The sequence below is a fragment of the Ipomoea nil genome, unplaced genomic scaffold (assembly GCF_001879475.1).
Source record: "Ipomoea nil cultivar Tokyo-kokei standard unplaced genomic scaffold, Asagao_1.1 scaffold1286, whole genome shotgun sequence".
NCBI lineage: Eukaryota > Viridiplantae > Streptophyta > Magnoliopsida > Solanales > Convolvulaceae > Ipomoea > Ipomoea nil.
In genome coordinates, this window is record NW_017617714.1 from 29,751 (window position 1) to 40,533 (window position 10,783).

The window sequence follows — 10,783 nt, forward strand, 5'->3', positions numbered from 1 at the left end:
AATAAGCCAAATAAGTTGCCTATTACCACCTTTATTTAGGCACAGCAAAGAAAGTTATAAAAATTCAAATTTAAATTTGAATTTGCAAAGACAAGTCATATCCTTTCAAGAACAACAACTGTACAATAGCTGCAAACAATCAATTTGATTTTCAAAATTCATGTCCAAAATTGTTGGTCAATTAAGCTTTACTCATAATTTGTCCAAATTGGACATTATCCCATTCTCTCTAAGTTGCTACACTTCTCTACATATGTCATTCATATAAACTCACTCTCTGATGTGACAATTTGCAGATGGTTAGTTAAGATTAAAATAAAAAAGGGAACACTCCCTACATCTACCATTCATAATCACTCCACAATATAATGTGATAATTTGTGATAAGTTAAGATTTAATTAAAAAGGGGGTTTAAAAAAAAAAAAAAAAACTAACCACATAAATATAGCCATGTAGTGTAAAAAAATGTGTAGTTCTTGTAGGGTTTGATACATTTTCCATGTCCAAAATTTGGACATATTCTTAGCCACAACGACAGAATTTGGGCTTACCAAATTAAACTTAATTAGAAAAATTATAGCATAGACCATGGTCACCATGGTTTATTTTATCATAATATTATAGGTTATTCACTATAATAATATTCTAGGTTGATTAAGATGACATCAATTTGCATATTATTATTTACACATATTGTTCTTTATTATTATTATTATTATTATTATTTTTTTTTTATTATTTTGTATAAACAAAATTAATGTTACAAATGTCAAACTATATTATTAAAAATATCTCATTAAGATCTTTTATTTTGAATGATACGAATATTAATATTTTTGAATCTTAATTGTTCATCGACGGACTTACAATATTGTTAAAATAAACATTATGCATTGTGAAAAATAAACTTCCAGTATTTTCTTAATGGACCTATTTTATATTCATTAGTATTATGATGTAGTAGTTGTATTATTATTGTAAAGATGTACATTTAGTATTGTAAAATTGAACTACTAATATTGTGAAAATGAGTGTGCATCGTTTAATTAATGAATCTATTTCAAACCCACCTATTTATAATGTAGTTGCATTATAATTGTGAAAATGAACATGTGACATTTTGAAAATAAACTTTTTGTATTTTAAAAATGAACCTGCTGTGTTTTCTCAATGAAATTATTTAATATTTATTAATATTATAATGTATTTGCATTAATAATATTATAAAAATGAACCTACAACATTTTGAAAAATAACCTAATACAGTGATTAAATAAAATTGTATGCTAATTTAAAACATTAAAATAAAAATATCAACATGTGTATCATTTAAAAGATCATCTGGACCGAAGAGTGAAAATAAATACTCAGGTGACTACTTTCTCAACCTACTGAAACACAAGGTCAATAACAGGCTCAAACTCACAACCTCCCATATGGGACTCCAACCCGGGTGCCTTCGACCACAAGGACTTAGCGATCATCAATGATATTAAAGAAGTGTTAAGTTCCTCCAATGAATTCAACTTCAAATTTGTGAGACATTCTGCGAATCAAGATCTCTGTAGCATTGTTAGGGAAGTTGTTTCTGTCTAACGGTAAGGAATGTTTTACCATTCCATCGATCATTTTTGTAATCGTTTCAGCTTATGATTAATTTTTATATATTAATTTTAAAAAGATAAAAGAAAAATAAACTTAAGTTGAAAAGAATATAATGTATAATACATGTTAATTATAAGTTTATTTATGAGTTAATACCACAAATGGTCCTCTCTATTGAGGTAGTACTTCTTTTAGTCCTCGACTTTTAATTCGACCAAAACACATATATACTTTAACTTTCATTTTGACTACTAATAGTCCTTCGTTGTGATTTGTGTCAAGTGGGTGGTAAATCTAATGGTAATATCATCAATTCTAAAAGTATTAAATGTTACTAAGCAGAATGAAACCAACCCGCGCACCCAAAAAACAATGAAACCAACTTTTTTTTTTTTTTTTTTTTTTTTTTTTTTTTTTTGAAATCTGGTTGGTTTCATTCTACTTAGTAACATTAATACTTTTAGATTTGATGATATTACCCTTAGATTTAACACCCACTTGACAAAAATCATAACAAAGGAGTATTTGCAGTAAAAAGTGAAAGTTAAAGGCATGTGTTTTGGTCGAATTGAAAGTCCAGAATTAAAAGGAGTACTACCCCAATAGTCAGATAACCATTTGTAGTATTAACTCTTTATTTATTATAAATAAACTTACTAACCTACAGTTTTATGATGATGATGAATGGTGATATTTGTGGGAGATGAGTTGCAGACAAGAAGAGAGTTGGTGAGGCTGGGAGAACATAGGCATGTGATCAGCGTGGGGGATGACGCAAACCTCATGGGTGGGATTCATTTGGATTAGCCATCGTTGATACTCCTCCTTCAAGCTTTTATCTTTGCCACAAACCACATAGACTCGCTTAACTGATCCATACTTTTCCTCACTCAAAGCATACTCCTCATCATCACCATTATTTCCATCTCTCCACATGGGCATACCTCGTACCAGTAACTTTGCCAAACTCAAATCCTGTTTCAATGTTCATTAATTTTTAATATTTTTTTTAAAGCCAATACAATGAAATAATATTAATCATATTTATGGGTGTGAATGAGATGATGGTGTGAACTTCTTTCAACTCAAATAGAGAATTTAGTAACCCAACAGGGTAGCTCAAGTGGTAAATGAGCTTTTTGTGTGGGGGAGAATTCCGGGATAATTCGGGTTTGATTCCCACAAGTGACGATCCCTTTTGGGCCAGCTTCTGTGCTTCTCGGAGCGAATCGGGTGGACCTGGACCGTTAAACGGACAGAGAAAGGCCCGGACCACAATGTGTGGTTGACACCAAAAAAAAAAAAAAATAGAGAATTTGGTATGCACGCGACCTATTAGGACTCTATGTATATGAGTCTGTTTAGAACTTCTTATCCTTGTCACACTGTGACTCTCTACTTCTTATCATTGTCACACTGTGACTCTCTATTCTATATATTCACATCATCTGATCTCATTGTAATTAAGTTCAGAAAATATAATACAATCAGTTCTCATCTGGTATCAGTTAGCTAGGGTTTTGTGATTCATAAAATTAAGAAGATGCAGCGCTGCGATGACAACCTTAATTACCGTGGAGGTCAGCAACGTGGCTTCGATGATCCGTGTCAAATCTGTAAAGGTTTCGGCCACACATGAGTCAATTGTTTTTGGCGCTATGATGATCCGTGTCAAATTTGTAAACGTTTTGGTCACACGGGAGCCAATTGTTTTTGGCGCTATGATGATCCGTGTCAAATTTGTAAACGTTTTGGTCACACGGGAGCCAATTGTTTTTGGCGCTATAATGATCCGTGTCAAATTTGCAAAAGTTTCGGTCACACGGGAGTCAACTGTTTTCGGCGATATTCAGGGGCTCCGGGTTCTCATGCTAATTTGGTGTTTCAGAATGGTTTAGTTGCTAAAACCTCGTCAAATTCTCATACTTGGGTTCCGGACACTGGAGCCACAAATCATGCAACTCCGAACATCGCTGCCCTTTCTACATCGGAGAAGTACACTGGTAATGACACTTTACGTGTCGGTGACGGTATGGGTTTATCTATTAGTCATGTTGGCCATGCCTCTTTTAATACCCCTTCTAGATCATTTACATTGTCTGATATACTTCACGTTCCGCGTTTGTCTAATTCTTTATTATCTGTTCAAAAGTTTGCATCCGATAATAAAGTCTTTTTTGAGTTTCACCCCTCCTTTTTTGTTGTAAAAGATATCAATACCAAGGAAATACTTCTTCGGGGCAATAGTTCGGGGGGACTATACGCACTTTCATTACCTAGTTCGTCTCCGTCAGTGTTTATTTCTGCTCGTGCCTCGGCTTCCACTTGGCACAATCGTCTAGGTCATCCTCATAACCGTGTTCTTAGCCATATACTTCGTTCTTGTTTGGTTAGTGAGTCTCGTGATAATATTCGTTGTCATAATTCTTTATGCAATGCGTGTCAATTAGGCAAATCTGCCCGTTTTCCCCTCCCTCGTGTTGCTTCCTCTAGTTCTCAAGTCCTAGATCTTATTTACACAGACATTTGGAGTCCTGCGCCCACTTTATCTACTTCTGGCTTCCGTTATTTTGTGATCTTTGGGGATGACTATTCCCGTTATACATGGTTCTTTCCTATGAAATTAAAGTCTGATCTTTATGTCATCTTTGATAAATTTCGTACTCTTGTTGAACGGTCCTTTAATTGCAAAATAAAGGCCATTCAGTCTGATTTAGGTGCTGAGTACAAAAAGTTGCATTCTTTGTTTGTTCAATTAGGAATTCAACATAGACAATCCTGTGCCTATACACATGAACAGAATGGTCGTGTTGAACGAAAACATCGTCACATTGTTGAAACTGGTCTGGCTCTTCTAGCTCATGCCTCTGTTCCTTTGAAATTTTGGGATTTTGCCTTTGAGACTGCTGTCTATTTAATTAACAGAATGCCATCTTCTGTATTAAATAACTCCAGTCCTCATCTCCTGTTACATAAATCCCCTCCTTCCTATCTTTTTCTTCGTGTCTTTGGGTGTTTATGCTACCCTCATCTTCGATCATATAATCGTCATAAGATGTCATACAGGTCTTTTTCATGTGTCTTCTTAGGTTATCCTGAGTCCTTTAGGGGGTACAGATGCATGGACTTACATACTAATAAGATTTACACATGCAGGCATGTCAGATTTGATGAAGAAGTTTTCCCCTTTGCTACTAAAACTTCTTTGCAGGATCTATCTACTCCGTTTTCTGGACCTTGGGCGGAATCTGTTCTCAGTCACAGCACACCTATTCCTGCCGTGTCCAATGATGAGCTGCCAGAACCGCCGCTACCTGCTTCATTCGAACCAGCCGTGGTTCCTGGACAGGCTGCCTCGTCGGGTGATCCTGTGGAGCCTGTTGCTGGCCGGCGAGGCCGTCCACGTGGGCGGTCCATCAGGCCCAATGTCCGTACTCACTCTATGGCCACTCGCAGCAACGCAGATGCTCATCTTTTTGCTCTAGCAGCTCAAGTGCATCCCACGGAACCCACATGTTACTCTCAAGCTGTTAAATATCCCGAGTGGCGTGAAGCCATGGACCAAGAATTCAATGCTCTCTTGCATAACCACACATGGTCTCTAGTTCCACCCACTGCAGGTATGAATATTATTGGCTGTAAATGGGTGTTTCGTACGAAGAGAAAGGCTGATGGTGCTATTGAAAGGCATAAAGCCAGGCTGGTTGCGAAAGATTTTAATCAGGTTCCAGGTCAGGACTTCTTCGACACTTTTAGTCCAGTGGTAAAGCCTACGACTGTAAGACTCCTTCTATCTCTAGCTTTATCATCCGGGTGGTCTATCAAACAGCTAGATGTTCATAATGCTTTTCTGAATGGTAATCTGGCTGAAACAGTTTATATGAAGCAATCCCATGGTTATATTGATGCTAACTTCCCGAATCATGTTTGTTTGTTAAAAAGATCTCTGTATGGGTTAAAACAAGCTCCCAGAGCTTGGTTTAATCGACTACATACGTTCTTACTATCGGTTGACTTTCAAGCATCCAAGACAGATGTCTCTCTGTTCTATTACTCTAAAAACTCTGCTTTGGTTTATCTATTGGTGTACGTGGATGACATTCTTGTAATGGGAAGTGATCAAGGTATTATGTCTCAGCTCTTGTCCAAACTGTCTGCTACATTCAAAATCAGAGATCTTGGTGAACCAAATTTTTTTTTTTGGGTATTGAAACAGTTAAGAGTGACAATGGGATTATTTTATCTCAACAACGGTATATGAATGATATTTTAAAACGGGCTGGAATGTCTGAATGCAAACCCCTTTCTACACCTATCTCTGTCTCGAAAACTGTCCCCTTCAATTCAGATCTATATGATGATCCCACACAGTACAGGAGTTTAGCTGGATCACTGCAATATCTCACTGTCACACGACCTGACCTATCCTTTGCAGTTAATCAGTTATGCCAGCATATGCATGCCCCCATCATATCACACTGGGAGCAGCTCAAACGGGTACTCAGGTATGTTAAGGGAACAGTTGATCATGGTTTATGCATACGACGATGCTCATCTAGAGACATTCATGCTTTCTCTGATTCTGATTGGGCTGGTTGTCCTGACGATCGAAAATCCACGAGTGGTTTTGCTGTTTTCTTGGGGAGTAATCTTATATCATGGGTTTGCAAGAAACAGAGAACTGTTGCCAGGTCATCCACTGAGACTGAATACAAAGCTCTTGCAGATGTTTGTGCTGAGGTTCTATGGATTATGTCATTATTGCGTGAGATACAGATTCCGGGTATTTCCATTCCAAAATTATGGTGTGATAATCTAGGAGCTACATATATGAGTGCCAATCCAATCTTTCATGCGCGCACCAAGCATGTGGAGATTGATTATCATTTTGTTCGTGATCGAGTAGCTTCGAGCGATATCCAAGTCAACTTCATCTCCACAAAGGATCAACTTGCTGATATCTTCACCAAAGCTCTGCCTGGACCTAGATTTTCTTCCTTAAGGGACAAGCTACAGGTTACTAGTATACACTGTGCTTGAGGGGGAGTATTAGGACTCTGTATATGAGTCTGTTTAGAACTTCTTATCCTTGTCACACTGTGACTCTCTACTTCTTATCATTGTCACACTGTGACTCTCTATTCTATATATTCACATCATCTGATCTCATTGTAATTAAGTTCAGAAAATATAATACAATCAGTTCTCATCGGGCCGTCCCTGGCCAGGGCAAGCGCACAGGGCCCCAAATATTATGTGCATTTGGGGGCACTTTTATTTAAAAAAAATTATTATTTTATATTTATATTTTATATATTAGTGTAGGTGTAATTTATGTATAAAGAAATTAAGACGGTCTAAAATTCTAAAAAGTTTACGTATAGAGTTATAGTCCTATAACTTATAGGAATTGAGGCGGGTCTATTTGATTATTGTAAAAATTATTATATATAAAGAGTAAAAAATTACTCTTATTCCTATTATAATGCATACACGCAAGATTTGTATTCACAACGCAAGAATTCGATCGGTCTTAGTAATCATTAATTTGAAGTGCGTTGTTTGTGCATTTGGCATGCTCAATTTTTTTATTCTTCACGATAAATGTATGAAGGTATGTAAATAATTAAATATTTTAATTCTTTAATTTTATTCAAAATTTTAAAATTATTAATTCAATAACTAATCCTAGCTAGGAATTTTTTTGATTGGTGAATAACAATATAATTTCTTGTATTTTGATACTACAATTGCAATATCAATTAGTATTAACTATTTTCATTACTGTTGTTATGCATAAAGAAGTTTTTTTAAAGTTAAAGTTGTTGAAATCTTACTTATGATCAACTATATTGTAAAAAAGACTCAATGAATTGGTGAATAATTTTACATCTAAATATGGCTGAAGAAGAAGAATGTCACTTTTCAAGTGAAATTTTGAATAATAAATTTTTTATAGACTATTATATATTTTTTTTGGTAAAATATAATATATCTTTTATATATTTACAATTATACAAAAAGGGGGCCAATGTTAATTTTCGTACAGAACCCCAATTTTCTTAAGAACGGCCCTGGCTATATATGAGCACCTATGTCAAGTACTCTAATTTAGATAACGAAGGTGGACAACCTCGACCACCTTCACAAGGTTTAGATTGAACCTTACACGTTTTGACAATCATCTATAGCTATTAAAAAAGAATTAATTTTTTTTAGGACAATCATAGTTGTGGAGAAGACAACCAGTAATTGTCTTCTTCTTCTCCCAAATGTAGCCTACTGAATGTTTGAGCTAAGCATGTGCGAGCACCACTAATTATCTTCTAAGATAGTTAACGCTTTTCCATTAAAAATATTGAAAAAAAATATTGTTTAAGAACATATATAAAATATTTAATATATGATTTTTTGAAAGCAATCATCAAATCAGCATTAACTTGTTGAATATAGATTAAAATAAAACTCGATTACACTTTTTGTTGGTTTAAGAAGTTTAATTGGAAGTTTTTTTATTTTTATTTTTTCACTTAGAGAACATATTTAATTACATTATTCTGTCAACTTAAGGAGCTAATTTGACACCATTTTCAAAAAAAAAAAAAAAAACACACACACACTAAAACTCCATGTCAAATTTATACATGTCACATGTAATCATACAGACTTAGCTTTAAAATAAATTATCAAAACAGTTCCTCGACTATAATAATTTCACCATTTCAATTATCGATTTAAATTTCGTACAATAATATCATGAGCATCAAATTTGTCTATATTTTAAACAAATACCCTATTAGTTGAAATTAAAAGTTGAGAAGGAAAGAGGCAAAATAAAATAGCAAAATTAACCAGACTTGACTTTGTAATGACAGAGCATTCTAAAATTGTAATTAATGTGAGTATGTTTATCACAATTCATTTTCAGCTCGATCAAGAACTGAGTCAGAGCACTAACCTCTGGTGGAGAGAGCTGATACAACAACTTTTGTAGCATCTGATGACCAAAGAGGATGGAGACCGGGTGTGGTTCCTTGTCTTCTCCCTCTTTGTACTCAAATTTTGTGTCCATGTAAGATTCCAGTTGTCGGTTGAACTGTACATGACTTTGATCACCACCAATTTGTTCTTGAAAGCTAAGTATGAACTAAATAGAGAAGAAGATATAGTATGTATTTGTTGGGTATGTTGGGTAGAGGCCTAAAGGGCCAAATCTAGCATTGGGTGGCTAGGAGATTGTTGGACAGAGATCTTGAATGATCAAGTCCAGTATTCTGCCTATGGGAAATGTGATGGGTGCTATGATGGATCTCTGCACTATGGATATTTCTGCTTTGATTGTCATATCTTACTCAAAATCGATAAATAGGTGGACATTAATCATTTAACACAACCCTCTTTTCATGGTAAGTCTGTCACGTCTCGAATTAAGCTGGGCTGAACTCGATTGACGCGCAACGAGTATTAAAAAAAAAAGAGTTAATTGACATCTGAGTCCTCCGAATATAGTGGTTCTTCCATATTTAGTTCTAAACTTTCAAGTTAATCACCTCTGATTTTTCAATTCCAAATTTTAACCAATTGAGATCTTTCAACTCTTAAATTTTAAACAATTATGGCCCTTTCAATAGAACCACGATCGGTTAAAGCTTGAAAGTTTAATGACCATGGTTAAAATTTAAAATTTGATGGATCACTATAATTTTTGAAGTAGTACGTGATAAGTCTTTGATCGTAACAAGTGGTATCCGGGTTTCGAATATACCTCTTGTTTGATGGCACGATGGCTTAGATGAGGGCCATACATGAAAGCAGCGACAAACACAGCAACAGATATGTTGTGAGGAAAAGCCTCCATGGCAAGTGATATGTTAATCCCACCTTGGCTATGGCCTACCAGAACCACCTTCTCATCCGCCGGCAACGCCGCCATGAATTCCGTCAAGGGTTGGTTGTATTCCGCCATGGAACCCACTTCCTCGGCGCGTTTGGGATGAATTCCGGAGGCGGCCATGTCAAGGGCGCTAACTTTGTGGCCCTCCGCTCTAAGCAGCGCCGCCACCTTATACCAGCACCACGCGCCGTGGCAAGCTCCGTGAACCACCACAAAGTGCTTCTTTCTCTCATCCATCATCCCACCACTCCACCGCTTCAGTAATGAATAGATTAACAGAATAGATTAGTGGTGAAAAGCCTTGTTTTCAGTGAAGACAAATCAGTCCCCAGCTAGCCACGCATAGTTTCAATCTGGACAAACATTGTTTTCATCGCTGTGGCGAGTGCGCACTTGTGGCTAAAATTTGTCCAATCAACTAAAAACAAATTTTGTAACAGCAACTGGCATAACAGAATGGAAATTAAGGCACCCAGAAGGCAAATTACGGTCCACAAAGTGTGGATCATGATTCAAAATGATGTCGTTAAATTTTATAAGTTAGAATAACAATGTATATTATGTGTTAGAATAATAAAATTTTTTGTGTAAGATAATAACATTATGTGTTAGAATAATGTACATTATGAATTAAAATAATAAAACTTATAGAGTAAGATAATGTATATTATATATTAAAATAATGTACATTATGAGTTATAAAAATGTATATTGTAGTAGGTCACGTAAAAACAAAAAAATTACATGAAATGACGTTGTTTTTGGACCGTGATCCACACAGCTATGTAGACCACGGTCCACTCATTGCTGGAAATTATGGAATTTCCAACCACCTGAAAGTGATCTTAAATCAAGTCGAAAGTCTTGTTCCGACCACTTTTGGTATCCGGAAAAACCTTTGTTGCTATTTCCGACCACTTTTTGCTTTCGACTTGATTTAAGATCACTTTCAGGTGGTCGAAAATTCAATAATTTTCAGTTGTGACTAACTATTGCACCCAGAATTTGTTGGCATAATTCGGATACATTATCCTCATGGTTGCAAAAATCGCGCCTAGGCGCTAGGTGGCCGCCGCGAGGAATGCCGGAATCAGCCTCCTCCGTGGCCGGGGCCGCCTAGACCGCCTAGCCGGCCGGTTCGGCGATTTATTTATTTATTTTGGCGTTGTAAAGTGTTAAAAGTTAGGGAAGGCATAACTTTTGACTCGGTTGTCCGTTTTGGACAATTTTTTTTTTCAAATCGCGTATTTTTTCGAAGGCGATTTGACCCTCTAATTTCTCCA

General features: G+C 35.8%; 1 protein-coding gene across 5 annotated transcripts; it reads right to left on the bottom strand.

The window, feature by feature from the left end:
* Positions 1-1,276: 1,276 nt before the first annotated feature.
* On the bottom strand, positions 1,277-9,825 carry LOC109184699 (methylesterase 3-like). Of its 5 annotated transcripts, none has more exons than XM_019334727.1 (4): positions 9,372-9,825; positions 8,565-8,753; positions 2,268-2,581; positions 1,277-1,547 (listed from the first exon to the last, which is right to left on the bottom strand). In XM_019334727.1, exons 1-3 carry the CDS (start codon positions 9,738-9,740, stop codon positions 2,276-2,278), a joined length of 864 nt encoding a protein of 287 aa, XP_019190272.1. In that variant the 5' UTR covers positions 9,741-9,825; the 3' UTR covers positions 1,277-1,547; positions 2,268-2,275. The 5 variants fall into 5 exon arrangements, with proteins under 5 accessions (XP_019190272.1, XP_019190271.1, XP_019190270.1 ...); XM_019334726.1 differs by having other exon boundaries at positions 1,277-1,563; XM_019334725.1 differs by lacking the exon at positions 1,277-1,547 and having other exon boundaries at positions 1,705-2,581.
* Positions 9,826-10,783: the final 958 nt, after the last annotated feature.